General features: G+C 39.1%; 1 protein-coding gene across 1 annotated transcript; it reads left to right on the plus strand.

Moving 5' to 3' along the window:
• Positions 1-233: 233 nt before the first annotated feature.
• LOC308081525 (kinetochore protein Nuf2-like) lies at positions 234-15,387 on the plus strand (the record flags this gene model as incomplete). Its single annotated transcript, XM_080457896.1, has 5 exons — positions 234-246; positions 2,459-2,583; positions 3,932-4,107; positions 15,109-15,244; positions 15,331-15,387. The coding sequence occupies 5 exons, from the start codon at positions 234-236 to the stop codon at positions 15,385-15,387; spliced, it is 507 nt and encodes a 168-aa protein (XP_080314022.1).
• Between the last annotated feature and the right edge of the window lie 6,769 nt (positions 15,388-22,156).

The raw sequence follows: 22,156 nt of genomic DNA on the forward strand, positions 1-22,156 counted from the left end.
AAAATAATTTTGATACTAGTCATTAAGCTACTACTAATATAGTAATTACAGCGGGTCATGTTTGCATTTTTGGAATTGTAACAGCTGAAATTGATAAGATATCAGTATAGGGACCGGGCGTAGCGACGTCACCGTGGCGTCACAGTGGTAACCCCGTCCACTTTGTCCACCATTTTCGTTGGGTAGATTGACGCGCTGCCACAACACTGCACTAGTCCTATGCTTGTTGCACCATGGAGATCAGATGTCGGAGATATCAAAGAAACGTTGTATGGCTTGGGTGTCAGCTGACGAAATAACATAACCTTCAACGACATTCCCAAACAGACAGCACACAATAAAAAATATAAACAGTGTGCTGATCAGATCACAGAGCAGAGCCCTGGCTAAGTGGCTAGCGGCTAAGCTAGCAGTTTGGATGGGAAGTTTGTGGCCGTATTAGCTAAATCTGGCATTAAAAAAAAAAAGTCTATCGAATATCTTAAATACAATGAGATTGAGCTAAAAGCTAAATTGTGTTTCTCTATGTGTCCAGTCTGAGAAACATTGTCTAACGTGGGTGGCTCACAGTCACGGTGGCTGAGTGAACAGCCAGGGACTCTTGTCTGTCTGTCAGCAAGTGTTCAGACGTCGGAGATATCAAATAAATGTACAGTAGTATGGCTTGGGTGTCAGCTGACGAAATAACATAACCTTCAACAACATTCCCAAACACATTTAATCTCAAAGAACGAGCTTGACAGCACACAATCAAACATATAAACATCTGTTGGAGGTGAGGCGAGCATCAGCGTTGCCATGTCAGCTAATTATAAGCGACTTTGGGCTTCTTTTTCTGTAAACTTGCTTGTAAAATTGGTAGTTGCGGGTTAGGTTTTTTTGTGTGGCTTATTTATAAAGTGTACTTTCTTATTTAGGCTCATTTAGGTACTTGCTTATTAAGGCTTAAAAAAAAAAAAAAAACAGTGGTTCTCAAATCTTTTCATGAAAATGTTTTGTGCCAGGGAGCATTTGTGTTGTTAGAATGTTTAACAAAATATTACAAATATTCTTTATTTTATTGCAAGAGGGTTTTTTTAATAGCCTATGTACAAGCTCACGTGAGCTTGTAGATCGGCTATTTTCAAGTAGCTGATGTCACTAAGCCACTTATTTTGGGCTTGTTTTCATAGACCTGGTTGCTTATTTATCTCGCAAAATATGGCAACACTGATCGCAACAGGTCCGTTGTGCACTTTCTCAATGATGAATGAACAATGTAAAATTAATAATAATACTTCGCTATAATAATATTATAAATATATATATAAATAATCAGTACTCAAGATGACTCTATATTTTATTTCGCTTACACAACTAAGCAACAAAACGTTTTTTCAGGTCAAATGAATGATTGTGACTGACTGGGCACTGTCATTACATCTGATCTAGGGCACAGATGTAATTACTTTTTTCCAGGTAGCGTGCCTTTGCGTCCGAGTTCAGCTTCTCTCTGTATGGTATCTCTCTGTCACGCACTGAGCGGTCCATCTTCTGTCCTTTACCAATAAATCCGTTGTAGTGTATGCGTTCAGGAGTCACACTCAGGACACGCGTGAGTAACTGTCAATGTTGATACGAGCTGTTGTTATGGAGCCCACCTAATATGGCCACCGGAACTACTTCAGCCTAAGCTTGGCCACGCCTTTTGCCCTGCCCCTATAGGGCTGAACTGCTGAAGTGGTTAGTATTATGTTTTGTAATAATTAAAATCTACAAAGTAACTAGTAACTAAAGGTTTCAAATAATTGTAATGAATAAAAGTACGATATTTGCCTTGAGATGTAATGGATTAAAAGTTTCTCCTGGGTGCCAGTGAACCAGATGGCCATTGAAAAAATATTTATTTCCCCCCTTTCAGCCAGAGACTGTCCAGTTGTTGTACATGAGGACCTTACAACTAGTGTATCCCTTCAAACCTGAGTGAAAATCACGTAAACTTCCAAGAGTGGGTAAGAGTCCAAGAGTGGGTAAAATTATTTTGTGCAAGCTTCCCACAAATTGCAGTTTCTTTTGAAATAAACAATAGAGTGAAATGTCAAATATGAAAACAAACATGTTTACTTTAAGTTTATTTAACAGTGATGAAGTTATTCTTGCAGCCTTTTTTGGTTAAGATCTTTCCTTTTATGTGCCAGAGTCTTTGCAGGGGAGTTGCAGTACTTATGCAAATCACAAATAAATTCTAATTTATGACCAAGTGGGATTATCATTGAGCACACCTACATAAGAGCAGATTTGGATGTTAAGAAGGTATGGAGATGTAGTTGCCATCTCTTATTGCTTCTCAGACAATTAAGGGAAATGTAGGAAAACTACAACATGAGGCCCAGGTCTGTTAATTTGACCGTGATGATGATGTGTGTGGATTTGTTTTCTTATTTTTCTTTTCTTTTTCTACCAGGTAAAGGCAGATGAGTTCCGGTGGAGCTGCAGAGCAAGGCACAGGTTTTGAATATCACAGACTCTGAGGTTCAGCTCATCTGCAACCTCCTGCAAGATTTACAGACTGGGCTTGACATCAACAAGCAGCTTCTTGTGGAGGTACGATTGAAACGGACTACAGCTACTCTGTATCCCCGTCTAAATTAAATGTACAGTACCCCAAAAAAGAGACATTTAAAATATTTAATTTACAGTACCAAAATTGCAAAAAAAAATCTAATCCTTATTACAGGATGAGTTTCAACTATGCGTTCATAATTAAAATGAATACCAGTTAACCTGTGATGCAAATAATTCAATCTGATGGGGATGAGTCGAGAAGGAACAGTGTCTACACATTTGTCATCACATTTTGGGAGCAGATTTACATTTTACAGTTAAATGGAAACACTCAATGTTGTTCATATGCATTTAAATTAATTGTTGATTATTATAATCTATAGGAACAATACTACCCCATAATGACAGAAAAGTCCCTGTTCTGTCTATTTCAGACATTCTTGAGGGGCCTTCAATTCCGGTGGCAAGCAACAGCCTGGCACTCCCATTTTGCATCAACCCAATTCTTACTTTTCTCAAGTCAAGATCACTATTTTGGCCCTTGGGTATCAGCTAAAACCCAAGAAATAAATGTTTTCATACTCATGTTTTTTTTTTTTTTTTTGATCTGGTCAAGTTTCAAACACAACTGACCCATTTTAAATCTGAGCCCGATTCTAAAAACGCAAACAATTGAATGCTTGCCCTACAAAACATAGAGGTAATGTTCATGGTTTTTCTTAACCACATTAACCCTAAGTCTAAGTCTAAATCTTAACCTACCCCTCCCTACCCCCCCCCCCCCCTCCTTCATTTTCCTCTTTTGTATATATATATATATATATATTTTTTTTTTTCTCTCGTCATACCAGTAACCTGAAAGCTGATTGTATGACATTCTGTATAGTAGTGTGTATATCTGCCTGCCTCTTATATTTCATCATGATTTGTGTGCATGGGGTTCTCATCTTAAACAAGCGTAATGCTTAATGAGGGTTTCCAGTTTAGTAGACCTTGTATTGTGAATTTGTACTTCCATGTACTGTTATGTACTGTCATGTACTATTCTCATGTCTTTCTAAATAAACTACATCAATCAATCAATCAAACCCTACTGTCCTTATTCTAGTCATATCACGATAGACAACTATTCAGCAACAGTAGCAGATCTAAACGCTCTCAATGGGAAGCTTTTTGAACGTGTAGATTGGCTATTTTCAGTGAAAAGATATGGTGTAGAGGGCAAATTAGAGGGCCAAAGACGAGTATATACTCGTGGGGGACCCTGGTCAAGAAAGTATAAAGGGAAGGGTTTAAATGGTTAAAATGAACATGCTCACTCGGAGGTTAATGTAAATGTGTACCTCCTTGAAGAGCTGTGTTCTCAGGTTGGTGTATGTGTGTTTAGGTGGATGAAAGCGTGGCGGAGTTCGAGAAGCAGCAGAAGGAGATAAAGTCCCTGAACACAGAGGTGGACAGAGAGAAGAGATCTCATGTAATAAAGTTGGAAAGGTTGTCCAAACAGCAGCTCCGCAGGAATAACATGAAAGATACGGCAGAGCAGCACGTTCAGGCCGTCATGAGGTATTGTTTTGTTAAGTTGTAATGAGTAGCAAAAGTTTTGCTACTTAGCGTTAGTAATATTGAATCGTATCAGAGTTGAGTGAATCGTCACTCCACCATTAGATACTGTCTCTCTACACTGTCTCTCACACACACACACACACACACACACACACACACACACACACACACACACACACACACACACACACACACACACACACACACACACACACACACACACACACTGTATCAGCAGCAGTGAGGCAGCAGACAACAAGCCATCAGGCCACCACCAGCAGGCAGCTAGCCACCAGGCCAGGCTGAGGAGCAGCCACCACCAGGCAACCAAGCCACCAGGCCACCACCAGCAGGCAGCTAGCCACCAGGCCACCACCAGCAGGCAGCTAGCCACCAGGCCAGGCTGAGGAGCAGCCACCACCAGCAGGCAGCTAGCCACCAGGCCAAGGCGGGTAGTTGATGTGAAGATGCCTCCGAGGAAAAATCAGGCAGAGTTGAGAGAGGAAAGATCAGAGGAAGATCTGGTCTCACTTGCTCAGGTAAAGGAGCTGCTTCAACAACAGAAATACATGTTCAGTGCACTTTTACAGCTGCAACAAGATAATTTTAAAGGTTTTGTAAAACTCATTATGGACTCCACCAACTCTAGGTTGGATGCAATTACAAGAGAGGTGCAGGAGATCAAAACAAGTATACAATTTACGCAGAAGGAGGTAGATGATATCAAAGGTCAGAATGCAACACAATCTGTACGTTGTAACTCCATGCAAGCTGACAGCATGAAGATTTGTGACAGCCTGTCAGCTGTCACAGATAAAATGGAGTATGCAGAGGGGCAATCAAAAAGGAACAACCTGGTTTTTGACGGCATCACTGAGACGCCTGGTGAGACCTGGGCAGATACGGAGGAAAAGGTGAGGGGTATTCTTGTGGAAAAACTAAAGCTGCAGCCGGATGTTGAAGTCGAGCGAGCACACCGCTGGGAGATTAGTGCCTGGTAGCAGCAGACCCAGATCCATTGTGGTGAAGTTTTTAAGATTCAAGAACAGATCAGCGGTGTTAGAGAGAGACAAAAATTTGAAAGGGACCAATATTTACATTAATGAAGATTACACTGAAGCAGTCCGAATGAAAAGGAAATAACTACTCCCAAAGATGAGGGAGGCAAGGGAGAGAGGTGAAATTGCCTATCTGAGGCATGACAAACTAATAATCCGCCCCCGTGACAGCAACCCAAGGTCACCTAGTGACGAGTGAACTTGACAACTTTGCCACAACTTTAACTGTGTACTGTCTTATACATAAACCATGTCAATTTTTAAAAAATTACCAAGGAAAGGACTGAAATTTGCTCATATTAATATTTGTAGTCTCAGGAATAAGCTGACTGAAATAAATGACTTATACATTTCAAACAATATACATATTCTGGCTATCTGTGAAACGCATATTGATCACACAGTGTCTGAAAATGCTGTGAATATACAGGGATATAGTATTTATAGGAAAGACAGGAGCATATATGGGGGAGGGGTTGCCTTAAACATTCAGAGCCACATTCCAGCTAAACTAAGACAGGACCTTTATGCCAAGCAGCATTACCATTACCATTACTGATAGGATGTTGTTATCGACCACCAAGTGCTAAGAGTGAATATTTAGACACAGTGTGTGAAATGATGATTGATGTGTGTGACATTGGAAATGAGGTTTATTTGATGGGTGATTTTAATATCAACTGGCTATCACGTGAATGCCCACTAAAAAACTAAGTTATGTCTGTAACTGATGCATGTTTTTTTTAACCCAATTTATCAAACAAAATACACGCATTTGCATAAATAGCGCTGGTAAAATATCATCAACCTGTATATTTTCACTAATGCTGTTGACCTCTGCTCTAAAGGAGTATCAGTTCCTATTGGATGTAGTGATCACAATATAGTGGCCATAGCAAGAAAAGCAAAAGTACCTAAAGTGGCTCCTAAGGTGATCTATAAGAGATCCTACAAGAGATTCTGTCAAGAATCGTTCTGTAAAGATGTAGGTAATATATGTTGGTCGGAAATATATAAGGAGGAGAATCCAGATGAGGCAATTAAAGCTTTTCAAAATGTATTCTATGAAATTATTAATAGACATGCACAAGTAAAAAAGTTTACTGTAAAAGATTTCAGGGCACCATGGATTGACAAAGACTTGAAAGAGTGTATGGTTAAAAAGGTGTGGCAAACATGACTGGCAACAAAGATGACTGGCAAAGTTAAATGAGTGTAAATATGATGGGGAAAAGCTGTGGAGCACTTTAAATGACATAATGGGCAGAAAGCCTAGTTCAACACCATCATTTATTGATACTGGCGAATCATTCTTAATAAAAGCCCAGTGAGATAGCAGATTATTTTAACAGTTTTTTCATTAATAAAGTGGACAAATTAAGGAGTGAAATGTTATCCACAAGTAACACATTATCATATTCTAATATAAAAGAACAGATTATGAAAGGTAAGAAGTGTCATTTTGAACTAAAGAAAGTAAATGTAGAAAAAGTGCAACATCTACTATTAAGCACTAATAATGACAAACCAGCAGGTAAGGATAATTTGGATGGTAAACTTCTAAAAATGGTAGCCAGTGATGTGGCTGGTCCTGTATGCCACATTTTCAATGCCAGTATAACAAGTGGTGTATTTTCTGTGGGGTGTAAAGAAGCAAAAGTAACGCCTCTTCCAAAAAATACAAATGAGAATTTTAGTGGAAAAAACAGCCGCCCAATCAGTCTGTTGCCGATTCTTAGCAAACTACTTGAAATAATTGTAACCGACCAAATACAAGGCTTTTTTACAGTGAATAAATTATTTTCAAATTTTCAGCATGCTTACCGTGAAGGACATTCAACTGGTACAGCACTCACACAGATAACAGATGATTGTCTAAGACATATAGATAGACGGACAAGAAAGCTGTTTGATGAGCTAAAGAAAATCAACTGCAAAATGGACAATATGAAGGACAATCTTGAAAAGCAGATGGGTGGTTTGTTTGATAAAATGCAGAATGCGTTTGAGAAAAAGATTGAAAAAAAGATTGACCGCATAGATTCATCTCTGCAAAAATCTATCAATGATAATCACACAGCGATAAGGTCGGATTTAGAGAAACACCGCCGCGATATTAAAGACACGCTTGATATCGAAGTTGGGAGGCTGCAATCTCGCATGGATGCCTTGGAGGGGAACTTCAACTCAACCGGCGGTCCACCTAAAGAAAGGTTTGATCCTGATGTCTCTTTAATTGTGGCCGGATTGCCAGTGGAAGAAGAGGAAAACATAAGGGGAAAAGTCAAACGGTTTCTGAAGGACGGGCTCGACGTCCAGACCGAAACTGTGGATGTAATTCGACTAGAGGGGAGAGGAGGGCAGCCTGGATTGGTGAAAATTGAATGCATATCTAGAGAAGAAAAGATTGGTATTCTTCGGAAAAAAAATTTGCTGAAGGATCACACAGAGTATCAAAAAGTATATGCGCGTTCTGCTAAATCCCATACTGACCGGCTAATTGAACTGAACTTTAAAACGCTGCTTAGAGAAATCCCAGCTGGGAAAGATCTCTTTATTGCGGGAAATGGCAGGCTCATACGACGGGGAATGGAGAGAAACGAGACGGGGCCAACGGGCGGTGACCGGGGCGGCCGCCGTGGAGCCCGCGGTGGCCAGTATGAGAGACACTGGAGGGAGAACCGCAACCATCAGGGCCGTGAAGATCACCGCGGGCCTGGCAGAGGCAGACGGAACTCTGATGGGTCTGAGGAATCCCGAGACAGACGAGGGTCGTGGTTTAGGAAAGAAACGGAGGAGAAAAGCAACGGGGACAACGGAGCTGTGAGAGACAAGGAATGGCCTGCTTTAGGTCAAAGTGAAGATAACGAACTGGAAACTACAAAATGAGGTTTCCCATCGTCATATAGCCCACGCGAGCACATATCATTCTTACATTGGAATATAAATGGATGGACACAAGCAAACTGTGACCTTAGGTTATCTATTCTACAGGCTTTGAATGCAGACATTATCTCCTTAAATGAGACTCATCTTCAAGGAGAAAATGTTATTGAACTGGACGGGTATGTATGGTTTGGGTTAAATAGGAAAACGCACATTAAAGCATGTAGAGCATCTGGTGGAGTGGGGATGTTAGTTAGGTTCAGTTTATTTCAAGATTACCAGATTGAAACTGTTGAAAAAGATGATGGGATTTTAGGTTTATTATTTCAACATAAATTATCAGAGTATAGTTTTGTCATATTTTCCTGTTACCTCCCACCTGAAAATTCCCCCTGGGGAAGAGACGCTTCAGCTTTTTTTTGTCGTTTATTAAGTTTGATCTATCAATTTTCTGAAGTGGATGCAATTTATATTGGTGGGGACGTGAACGCTAGAATTGGAAATATGGAAGATTTTATCCCTACTATTGACTCTATTCCCCGAAGAGTTGCAATTGATGATTATGTTAATAAACATGGGGAAACATTCCTAGAATTCCTAAGAGATTCGAGAATGTGTGTACTTAATGGTAGGATCGACCCACTATGTGATAATTATACATCAGTGTTGCCAAAGGGTAAAGCCATGGTTGATTATATGGTCGTGCCTTTTGATTGTTTAGAAAACTGTTTGGAATTTAAGGTATTGCTCGCCTCACAAATGGTAGAGGATAGAGCTTTATTTAATTTGATAGGAGATAATTGTCGTCTACCTGGGGCCTGTTCCTCAAAAGGTGAATTAAAAAAGCCTGGCCTTAAGCCAAATCCAGGCTTGACAAAGTCGGGTCCGAAAAGCCTCGTTTATTCCGTTCCTCAGACGCCAAGCCAGGCTGAAAAGGAGCAACTTTGTCGAGCTATGCTATATCAAGACAGGCTGTGTCCAGCCAGGATAATGAAGCCAGGCTGAATGGGCGGGGATTCGCCGGCAACGTATTTCTATGAAAGACCATGAACTCGAGCGCAGATTCCTTGAACTTGACCAATCACGGAGTCCAAAACCAGAGCAGCGTTCTTCTCTGTGGCTGAATAGCAGCACTGCAGCAGCTCATGAAATCATACAAGGAAGTAAAATGTATTTAAGCAAGAAAGGAAACGCGACCGCAATAAATAGATCCAGGGAGAAAGCATGGCAAAGTATTGCAAGCACACATAGTGTGTGTGTGTGTGTGTGTGTGTGTGTGTGTGTGTGTGTGTGTGTGTGTGTGTGTGTGTGTGTGTGTGTGTGTGTGTTTGAGACGGACGGGCAACGGGACGAACGGGAACGGGACGAACGGAAACGGGACGGGACGGGACGGGACGGGACGGGACGGGACGGGACGGGGGGACGGGACGGGGGGGTGTACTGCGACGGGGGCCACAACGGGACGGGACGGGACGGGGGGGACGGGGGGGTTGACCGCGACAGGGGGCATGAGGGGGGGGACGGGGGGGGACGAGACACGCAATAAATAACCCCACATTTGCAAGACCTTTGGTAGAGGTTTGGGTTGTGTAGTTACCTTGCCATCATGATGTAACTCCAAAGGTGGACAAGAAATAAAAAATAATTTCTCCATTGACTAGAAATTGATCATTTAAAATATGCTCCTCATTGACTTACAAAGAGGCTCCTTTAAACCCATAACTAATAATTTATATATATATATATATATATATATATATATATATATATATATATATATATATATATATATATATATATATATATATAATGATTAGTTACGGGTATATGTGTGTGTATGTATGTGTCAGACATTTTTTATAATATACAAAAAAATCTAACAACAAGATGAACTATGGTGTTAACTATAACAGAGTGACAATTACATATCACATGAGTCATTGTGAAACAATTATGATTATGATTCATGGTCACACACTATTTCAGTAATTAATTTGATTATATCTTATTGTATTTATTTCATTTTATTTGAATGCAGGGTCATTAAAATGAGTCCATATACAAACACATGTTTTGAATTAACTGTGGAAAAACTTGAAGAACAAGGCACTAGATTAAGTAAACTTGGCTGTTAGCCTGCTCCTGACCAGGCTAACTTCACAGCTAAATTGCCATGGTAACTAAGCTAGGCTTGCTTCAATTCTCTTTTGAGGAATCGGATAAGGCTAAACTTAGCCAGGGTGAACTGGCTAAACTAATCTTCAAGATAATTCACCTTTTGAGGAACCGACTCAGCTCTAATCCTGGCTAAATTAGGCCAGGATAGGTGGAAAAGCCAGGCTTTAGCTCTAATTCACCTTTTGAGGAACAGGCCCCTGATCACTCTATGTTGTGGCTTAAAGGGATACTTCACTTTAGGGCCGGGGACACATTTAAAAAAAATATTTTAAAAAAATGAAAAAAGTTATGGAAAATTCATGGCCCCCTCACGCATTAGAGTGTCCTACTAATGTGTGAGGGGGCCATGAATTTTCCATAACTTTTTTCATTTATTTTTAATATTTTTTTTAAATGTGTCCCCGGCCCGAAAGTGAAGTATCCCTTTAAGTTTAGGGCTGGCTATGAAATGCCCCAACGTGGAGAAGTGCCTGTTACGGCTGGACACTCTAAAAAGCGAGTGGTTCGGGATGTACCAGACATTTTTCTAAATTCTGATATGGGACGTACTGCTATGCTAAATTTAATTGAGAGATTACAGACTCTAAATGAACATCAAGAGGAGTTGGATAACTGGTACAAGGAGTTCTGTGTTTTAGTACATTCTGAATTGAATACAAAAGTGGACAAACCCAAATTTAGAACATCTAATCAGAACAATCCCTATTGGAATAGCGAATTGGGCGTTTTATGGTCAGATATGTGCAGTGCTGAACGTCTTTTTTTGAAATGTAAAAATCCAGATTTAAGAAAACAACTTATAGTTACTTATAAGCATAAACAACATAGTTTTGACAGAAAACTGAGGTTTTACAAACGTAGATATCAAAGAGGACAAATTATACAAATGGAGCAATTACATACACAGAACCCACAACAATTTTGGAATGAGATAAAGAATCTGGGTCCCAAACGTCCAAAAAAGATTCCTATGCAGGTATGGAGTGAAGGGGAAATATCATCTGACCCAGTTAAAGTATTAAGGGAATGGGAGGGAGCCTTTTCTGGTTTATATTCAAGACAAGAGGAAAGTATGGACAATATGTGATCTTTTGATCACATATCTTGTTTTACAGATAAATGCTTACATTCAACTACTGATGTTACTTTAAATAGAAGTCTGAGTAGAGAGGAAGTGCTAAAGGCAATAGAGTCTGCTAAGGTTAAGAAGGCATTTGGTGTAGATGAATTACCAAACGAAGTGTTGAAAGCTCCCATTTTGTTTGATCTATTATTTTATTTGTTGAACATGTGTTTTGATCAGGGTATTATACCATCTACCTGGTGTAAATCAATCATAACCCCAATTCCAAATCATCAAAGGATGACCCTAAGATCCCATTGAATTATCGAGGTATTAGTCTACTGAGTACTGTATATAAATTGTATTCGTCTGTTCTAAATAATAGATTGGTTGAATTCTTGGAAAGAAATAACTTACTGCAAGAAGAACAAAATGGTTTTAGGAAGGGAAGAGCATGTTTGGATCATATTTATGCAGTGACTACAGTGGTTAGAAATAGACTGAAGTCAAGAAAACAGACTTTTGGGTGCTTTATTGATTTTCAGAAAGCGTTTGATCTTGTTGATCACAACCTCCTACAGTATAAGCTTCATCAAATTGGGGTAAATGGAAAGTTCTATCAAGCTATTTGCTCTCTATACAGGCAACCTGTTGCCTGTGTGAAAGTGAATGACTATTTTACAGAGTGGTTTCCTACGCCCTCTGGTGTTAAACAAGGGGATGTTTTGTCCCCAACTTTATTTGCTGTTTTTATTAATGATTTGGCCAGAGAGGTAAAACACATGGAGAAAGGGGTTCCATGTGGTCAAGTATTTGTAGACATATTGATGTATGCTGACGATATTATTTTACTCTCAGAAAGTGAAGAGGATTTACAAAAAATGTTAACTTGTGTTAATGAAGAAGTGGAAAATGTGTATTAATCAAAAGAAAACACAAGTAATGCATTTTAGAAACCCAGGTACAGAAAGAAGTAGCTTCAAGTTTAGTGTGGGTGATAAACAACTGCAGTTTACAGATAAGTACAAGTACCTTGGTTTGTTTCTAGATGAAAACATGTCTTTTTTTCACGGTGTATCTGCCCTAGCGGATTCTGCCGGCAGGGCATTGGGAGGCCTCATAGGCAAAACCAAAACGTTGAAGGACATGGGCTATCTTACGTACTCTAAATTGTATCACACATGTGTATGTCCCATTTTAGATTATATTTCGTGGGTTTGGGGGTACAAAAGGTTTCAGTTAAATTAACGTGTTCAGAATCGGGCGATTCGATTCTTTTTGGGACTACATAAGTATGCGCCAATCGCAGCATTTAATGGAGATATGGGGTGGGACTCCTGTGAAATTAGATGGAAGGCCAGCATGGTAAGTCTCTGGAACAGGTTGCTGTGTCTGCCATCCAATAGGGTGGCTAGTAAAATGTTTTACTGGGATGGAGAAGGGGAATGGGCCTCTGAGATCTTTGATGTATTGAGGGAATGTGGTCTGGAAGAACATTATTTCCAAAGAACAATTGTGAATGTGGAGGAGTTTAAAAACAGAATCCGTGCAAAATGCATACAAACCTGGTTAGAAGAAAAATTATGTTTTGTATAATTTGGCAAAAAGTCGGAGGTCACTTTGTGCGCAGATAAGATGTGGCATTCTGCCATTACATATTGAAACGGGAAGATATAGAGGCATAGCTGAGGAGGATAGAATATGTGAATATTGTGATTTGAATGAGGTGGAGAATGAAATCCATTTTATTTTGTTTTGTCCCCTGTATGATGACCTGAGAGATATACTGTTTAAAAAAGTCCACACCCCTGATCTAAACCTGATAGATTATGAGAATGGTGCCTTGATTGAATTTCTTTTTTTTCAGGTTTTTGCATTTTCAGAGTTTCTTTATAAAGCGTGGGTTAGAAGGAGAAGGGTTACTTATAGTGGATGAATTTCTTTGTTAATGTGTGTGTATTCTATGTGTAGGTATATATGAATGTGTGTACTGTATGTGGTTTGTTTCGGGTCGGGATATACTGTGAGTTGCTGGTTGGGTGTACACTGGAATGTTTGTAACTTTGTTTTTTGTTTTGGGATTGATGTGTCTGATATATGGGATGGGTCAGGGAAACTGTCCGGACACGAAAATAAAATATTCATTCATTCATTCATTATAGATAATAAACAGGTAGTAGGTGCAGTATTATTAGGTTTTAGTGCAGCATTCGATGTCATAGATCATACTTTATTACTGAACAAATTGAAATGTTATAACTTCACACATAATGCAATAGACTGGTTTAAAAGCTATTTGTCAAACAGGAAACAGTATGTTTTTTATAATGGCAGTTTTTCACAAATGGGACAGCTACAGTGTGGTATGCCACAGGGAAGCTGCCTAGGTCCTGTTTTATTTTCTATTTTTACCAATGACTTACCATTAGTTTTAGATCAGACAACAGTGGTTATGTATGCTGATGATACAACCTTATATATGCCAGCAAAATCTATTGATTATTTAACAGTGACTATGAACTCAGAACTACAATCTGTTTTAACATGGGTCAATAGTAATAAACTAGTTCTTAACTTATCAAAAACAAAAAGCATTGTATTTGGATCAACATTTTTGTTGAAAAATAAACCTAAATTAAATATATTAGTTAAAGGAATGCCAATACATCAGGTAGAGGATGCAAAACAGCTGGGCATCATTTTGGATAGTAAATTAACATGGTCAAAGCAGGTTGATAAGTCTGTTGCAGCGATGGGAAGAAGTCTGTCTGTTATCAGGAGATGTACCAAATACATACCACAACAATGCATTCCCTAAATTGTGCAAACACTAGCCCTCACTCATTTGGATTATTGTCCAAAGGTTTGGTCAAGTGCTGCCAAAAAATATCTAGTAAAATTACAACTGGTCCAAAACAGAGCTGCACGAATTGCTCTGTGCTGTACAAAAATAACGAACACCAAAATAATGCATGGCATTTTGGTGGAGGACAGACTTCATATTTCCCTGCTGTCTTTTGTAAGAGGCATTATTTCATCCAGGGTCCCGGCTGTCCTCTATGGCAGGTTGAAGTTTAGCTCAGAAGAACACACCTACAACACTAGACATTCATCAAAAGGTTTTTTCACGTTTCCCATTTCAAAAACGAATGCAATGCAACACACAGTAATGTATTGAGCAATGAAAGAGCTGCAAAGTCTTCCATCACAACTCACACAGGCAACAAGTAAATCTGATTTTAAAAATAAATTAAAGACATATCTTATGGAATCTGCTTTTGGAAAACGGCTAACAACAACAACACTGTTTTTACATAGTGTAACTGTATTTGTAACCTGAATGTGTTGAATTTGGTTTTTGAGGTATCATTAAGATATTACATTTATAATTAAGGCTACGACATCATATAATCAAGATTGACTCATATTTTCCATTTTGGTTGTATTTCTAAGTGTACATCATTTTTTGATACTGTGATGTAAAAGGTTTTCATGTAATGTAATGTAATGTAATGTAATTTATTTCTGTGTGGACCCCAGGAAGAATAGCTGCTGCTAAGGTAGTAGCTAATGGGGATCCAAATAAACAAACAAACAAACAAACTGTAGAGAGACAGGAAAGAGTTAGCCATGCAAGATATGACAGGAACTGGTGTCTTTGAATACGGATGTTGGATTCTTTTTGTGGCTCTTGTATTAACCACATGAACACTAGCGTCCCTATTCTGGGGACAATTCCCTATTCTAAAATTGTGATCATCCCGAAAGGTCAATGAACAATAAACTTGTTCTCATGAAACGTCTTGTCCCCAACAGGAAGTGTGACCATGTCCATGAGAAGCGACAGGAGATGGCTGACCAGATCCAGGAAATCACCAATGAGACCCAGCAGCTAAAGGCCAAGATCCAGAACCTGATGGACAGTTGCAACAATGAGACATGCACAGCACAGGTAAGCCACTTTTGTGTCTTCCATGACTACTTTTGACACTTCCATCCGTGACTGTCAAGTAAACTGAAGCATTTTGATGTGTGCAGGATCTGTATGACCGTCTGTCAGCTGCACTGGATCTGTTGCACTACATTGAGACGTGAAAAATGTTTAATGTTTATTTTTTGCACATTGAGACGTGCCAAGACGACATTCAGCTGAACCTGGGCCAAGAAAAAATGTTAATGTTTATTTGTTGCACATGATTCAAACATGAACACGTTGCCTGCCAGGTCTAAACATAGGGTTGTATAAACAAGTTCACAATAACACTAGTGACCGCTTTAGAAAACATCTGCATAATGTGCAGTCAATGCCCGGGGGTGGGGGTACATGTTTTCTCAATGGAAACCTTTGGTTAATAATAAGAACAACAATGATGACAATGATGTAGTGTAATTTTATGGACACGGAAACCTGAGGAATATAAGAGCTACAGTATAATTATACATATATACATTATCTAATGGCCTTTTCAGAGGCCATTGTTGTAGCCAATTCATTGTCCTCCAGATCAGTAGAAGCCCTTGGCCCCTGGCCCCTGGCGTCTTGACAGATGTGCTGAAGCGTCTTTGGCCCAGCAGGGGGTAGACTTGTTCAACAGGAGATGACCAGGGCATTGAGAGACTGGTGGCTGGATGTGCGCTCAAGAGGGCCACCAGAGGACAACATCTCACAGGCACCTAGTTCATGATAGAGAGCGTTGAGCACCTCGAGAATGTGGGCTTTTCCTGTAAAATAAAAACAAAAAGGTAGCAGATGTGAACTCTGTGGGATTCTCATTAAAGTCAAATCTATGGGAATTTAATTCAATTTTCCCCTTTTACAGCTAGCAGAGCAATTGTAATCGTTTCACAGAGCCAATATTGATTTTATTGGTTTTATAAGTCGACAGCTGTTCAAAGCCACACCACTGTGGTGAGCTCAGCTGTACAGTACTCACCATGTTGAGGGTCGCTGCATGACTCCAAAGTGCTGAGCAGGATTTTCCCCTCCGAGAGACATTCTGAAATAAGAAGGGAGCTTAGGGTTAGGGTTAGGGTTAGGGTTAGGGTAGGGTTAGGGTTAGGGTTAGGGGTTAGGGGTTAGGGTTAGGAAATAGGTTTTTTTTCGATCTTCGGGCTCGGGCATATCGAGCCCGAAGCTCCCTACGCAGTCTACGAATGTCCGAAAACAAAGTTGGAGGTACCAAAAATTCAGAAATTCAACGCTGAGTTCGAATCTGTTGTCCTCTGGAGACAACGCACCTTTGATTAGAAAGGTGCGTTAGTTTCTGGGATATAGGCAAAAAAAAATAATCTGAAGTTTGATATGACGTGACCTACCCCCCCTAATTTGACCACGCTGAAAATTTTGATGTAAGGCACTTCCGCCTACGACCACCGGAAGTGGGTGAAACAGGCACCTCAAACACTTGTTGGAATTGTTCAAAAATGTTTAAAGTTTTTTTTTTAGGTTTTGTATTTTTTTCAGATGCTCCTATTTTTTTTTTTTACAGCCCTTCAGGCAATTTGGAGTTTATTGGTAATACTTTGTAGTGACACTTTTTTTTTTTTTTTTGTGGGGTTGTTTTCTTTTTGTTTTTTTTTAGGCGTTCCCCCCACTAATTGGATGGTGCCGAGTCGAATGGTGGGTCACATCAATAGTCTAGGGTTAGAACGTGCCAATATAACTTTGCCACTAGGGGGCGCGACAAGAGATGAAAATGATGGTTTTACAAAAACTTTGCCACCGAAGCACCCAACCCGCATTTTCCCATGGACCCTCTCATGTCTCTAAGTAACTGCCTCTGGCTACTTCCGCCACACTGGGAGTTGGGGGATGTTGTGGCAAGCCAATGAGGTGTTCTGCTTAGAGGTGAAATCAGTAGTCAGTGAAGTTCTAATCAGGCCCTCCCTAATGAAGTCCTTGTGAGCGTGATTTGTTTGGTAAAGTTATATGGATAACTCCTTGATGGACTATTACACATATTCGCAGCATGATCCCGGACTCAGGACCCGTCATCGAAATGTTAATAATCCATCATACCAGACAATGTCTATCTATGCAGTGCCTCACCATTAACTCTTCTACAATTTCTAACCATTCACCACTATACCTACCTTGCCCTTCCGCAAGGGTCCACCAACAGACAGGTTATAACATAAAGTACATACTGTAAAAACTATGTCGTAACCAAGTTATTACATAGTTATTACATACTTTAGATACTATAATAACTATGGGGTTAACATAGTGTAACAACTATGTCGTAACCATGTTATTACAAAGTTATTACATACTGTACCTACTGTAATAACTATTGTTTTAACATACTGTAACAACTATGTCGTAACCATGTCATTACATAGTTATTATATACTGTACATACTGTAATAACTATAGTGTTAACATACTGTAACAACTATGTCGTAACCATGTTATTACATAGTTATTACATACTGTACATACTGTAATAACAATAGTTTTAACAAACTGTAATAACTATTATTACATAGTTATTATATACTGTACATATTGTAATAACTATTGTTTTAACATAATGTAACAACTATGTCGTAACTATATTATTACATAGTTATTACATACTGTACCTACTGTAATAACAATAGTTTTAACATACTGTAATAACAGTTATTACATAGTTATTACATACTGTACATACTGTAATAACAATAGTTTTAACATACTGTAACAACTATGTCGTAACCATGTTATTACATAGTTATTACATACTATACATACTGTAATAACTGTAGTTTTAACATACTGTAACAACTATGTCATAACCATGTTATTACATAGTTATTACATACTGTACATACTGTAATAACTGTAGTTTTGACATACTGTAACAACTATGTCATAACCATGTTATTACATAGTTATTACATACTGTACATACTGTAATAACTTTAGTTTTAACATACAGTAACAACTATGTCATAACCATGTTATTACATAGTTATTACATACTGTACCTACTGTAATAACTATTGTTTTAACATACTGTAACAACTATGTCGTAACCATGTTATTACATAGTTATTACATACTGTACATACTGTAATAACTATAGTGTTAACATACTGTAACAACTATGTCGTAACCATGTTGTTACATAGTTATTACATACTGTACATACTGTAATAACAATAGTTTTAACATACTGTAATAACTATGTAATAGTTATTATATACTGTACATACTGTAATAACAATAGTTTTAAAATACTGTAACAACTATGTCATAACCATGTTATTACATAGTTATTATATACTGTACATACTGTAATAACAATAGTTTTAACATACTGTAACAACTATGTCATAACCATGTTATTACATAGTTATTACATACTGTACATACTGTAATAACAAAAGTTTTAACATACTGTAACAACTATGTCATAACCATGTTATTACATAGTTATTACATACTGTACATACTGTAATTACTATAGTTTTTACAAAGTGCATATACTGTATTAACTATAGTTTTAACTTACTGCAATAACTGTACTACATAGTTGTTATAACATGCTGTTATTACATACTGCATGCTACCACTCAAATATTAAACATTGTGTTTCAAACAATACATTCCTTCAAACAAGTTACTTACTTATTAGTCGTCTTGTTCCAGGGTTAACGTTCTTCCTCCATCGGGACCTGTCCTGTACTGCATGTTGTGCCTCGTCCAATGTCAGGTACATGTAAGACAACATTCAATGATTAAAGTCAACAATTGTAATCAAACATTTTAAAAGAGTTAAACATTTAAGCCCTGTACATGGAATTAGAACAATGTAAAGAGAACTAACCGTTCCACAAGCTTGTAGATCGGCCCCTTTTCAATTTAAACTTTAGCAATCAAACATGACCACATCAAGCCACATTTCAAACTTTAAGATGTATTTCAAACACATTAAGCTGCATTTCAAACAACGTGAACGCAAATAAACATTTAACTTACCATTGCTGTCTTTGAACTGAACCCAAGTGCTTCCTCTCCCTGAAATGCCTGAAGTGTGTTTGTTTGGGATCACAGGTGCTCCTAATGAGCGTGCGGCCATTTTGCTGCTGCACTCTGGGAAGTGTAGTTATTTGAACGAGTGGCCATTTTGGCTGGAGGAAACTGGAAGCTTATTTGCATACCAACCGTGTGTGAAGAGTGTAGTATCAGAAGGGACCTTTCCTAGCTCTGCTCACATCTGGCATTGCGATTCGATCCCTGTGAATTGAATACGTAGGTGGGAAACCACCACCTCCCATCTCTTGACCCTTACCCGGGGAAGGAGAGGGTTATGACCCCCCCCGGGGTCACGACCCATCAGGGGCAAGCCTATCCCACCAAAAGGTGGGACCTGCACCGGGCTCCCTGGCTGGGAATGACAATGGGACCTTCCTATCCAAGGGAGAGACCCCCCGTCCTATGAGGGGTCTTGTGTAAAGAACAACCTCAAAAAGATGCTACCTAGTGGTCAAGTCTTGAATGAGTGGCCATTTTGCTGCTGCACTCTGGGAAATGTAGTCATTTGAACCAAGGGTTTCATTCTGACACTTAGAGTTGTGGTTGAGTTTTTATTTATTTGTAGACACTTGTTCCTGTCTAAAACCTACAATTGTGGTTGAGTTTTATGTATTTGTTGAGACTGCAGACTGTCTAATACTTACAATTGTAGTTGCAAACATAAATACTTGTAAAATGTTTATGTGGAAGCACACTCATCTGCACCGCAATAGTAAAGAGCAGTCCCAGAAGAAACCTCACCTTGATGTAAAATGTCTGTGTGGAAGCACACTCATCTGCACCGCAATTGTAAAGTGTAGTCTCAGAAGGGACCTGACCTAGCTCAGTTCACATCTGGCATTGCGATTCGTTCCCTGTGAATTGAATACGTAGGTGGGAAACCACTACCTCCCATCTCTTGACCTTTACCCGGGGAAGGAGAGGGTTATGACCCCCCAGGGTCACGACCCATCAGCGGCAAGCCCATCCCACCAAAAGGTGGGACCTGCATAGGGCTCCCTGGCTGGGAACGACAATGGGACCTCCTATCCAAGGGAGAGGCCCTCAACCCTGGTGGGTCTTGTGTAAATAACAACCAAAAAAAGACCTCACTTAGAGGTGAAGTCAGAACTTAACCCTAGACTCTCTATATCATTCCAATTTAACGTAAAATCTCTGTATCTTTCCTGTTTGTCTAAAATTCTCTGTATCGTTCCAATTTGTCAGATATTTTAGGACAAAAATTGGAACGATACAGAGCATTTAGGAGAAGTAGGACCAAAATTGGAACGATACAGATCATTCAGGACCAAGGGTTTTGGTCTGACACTTAGAGTTGTGGTCGTGTTTTCAACTGTTTGTTGAGACTTGTTCCTATTATGCCTAGAAAGTGGTTAGTGGTTGTCGTTGTACTCGTAAACATCCAGATCTACAAGTTCAATAGTCAAACATGCCCAAAAGACCCCCAAACTTCGCCTACCCCCCCAAAATAGGGCACTGTGAACAACGTTTTCATTGGACAATATTCTCTATAATGCTTAGAAAGACCCTAAACCCGGACCCCTGAAACACTAAGAAAACACATATTGCACCAAAGCGTCAAATACTTTTGGCCTTAGATGTGTCTTTTAGAGCCCGACATTGTCATGAGTGGTACCATTGGAATCGCACAAGGGTCTAGTTTACTCAAACACTTTCATCTCGTTGAACAACCCAATAGTCCAGGAGTTAGAGCCTGTTGTCTGAGATGACGTCATTTTTTACATTTATAGGCTTAGAAAAGTTCTTTTAGGGTTGGTTTCTTGTGTGGTTATCCATTTGAAAAACAGTTGACTTAAACTTGTAGGCCTTGCACTTAAGAATTTTTTGAGATGTGATTCAAGTGAAATCGTGCTTGTTTTCACATAGATATTGATTTTCAAAACATTAAATAATGTCATTTCGAGAAAATACAGTGTCTTTCAAATGGCCGCGTCGGCCGTTCAACTAACCATATCTCCGGTTTGACAGGGTCTGGTGCCAAGGCGCAGATACTGGAGTAAACTAGACGTTGCCCCGCATCTTACACTGATCTGTACATCATGGTTTAGCCACAAGGTGGCGCTGTGTTTTCTCCAAAAACTGATGTTTTTGACCGAAAAAATAAAATAAATACCTAGATTTTGAAAACCATCCTACCTGACTAATTGAAGGACGCTGAGTTGAATGGTGCTGGTCCCGAATTTTTAAAATGTCGGGAAAGTGGTCAAATCAGCCTGAGAAAGTCATGGACACGCCCCCTTTTTTTTTTTTTTTTTGTAATCAAATCATAGCTATTCTGACTTACTTTTTTGCGCTGAGTTGAATGGTGCTATTCCTGAATCTTTAAAATGTCGGGAAAGTGGTCAAATCAGCCCGAGAAAGTCATGGACACGCCCCTTTTTTTTTATTTAATTTTTTTAATCAAATCATAGCTTTTCTGACTTACTTTTTTGCGCTGAGTCGAATGGTGCTATTCCCGAATCTTTAAAATGTCAGGAAAGTGGTCAAATCAGCCCGAGAAAGTCATGGACACGCCCCCTTTTTTTTTCTTTTATTTCTTTTTTTTTTTAATCAAATCATAGCTATTCTGACTTATTTTTTTGCGCTGAGTCGAATGGTGCTATTCCTGAACCTTTAAAATGTCGGGAAAGTGGTCAAATCAGCCTGAGAAAGTCATGGACACGCCCCCTTTTTTTTTCTTTTTTTTTTAATCAAATCATAGCTATTCTGACTTACTTTTTTTGCGCTGAGTTGAATGGTGCTATTCCTGAACCTTTAAAATGTCGGGAAAGTGGTCAAATCAGCCTGAGAAAGTCATGGACACGCCCCCTTTTTTTTTCT

This window comes from Gymnoscopelus braueri (assembly GCF_963280865.1).
Source record: "Gymnoscopelus braueri genome assembly, contig: SCAFFOLD_96, whole genome shotgun sequence".
Taxonomy (NCBI): Eukaryota; Metazoa; Chordata; class Actinopteri; order Myctophiformes; family Myctophidae; genus Gymnoscopelus; species Gymnoscopelus braueri.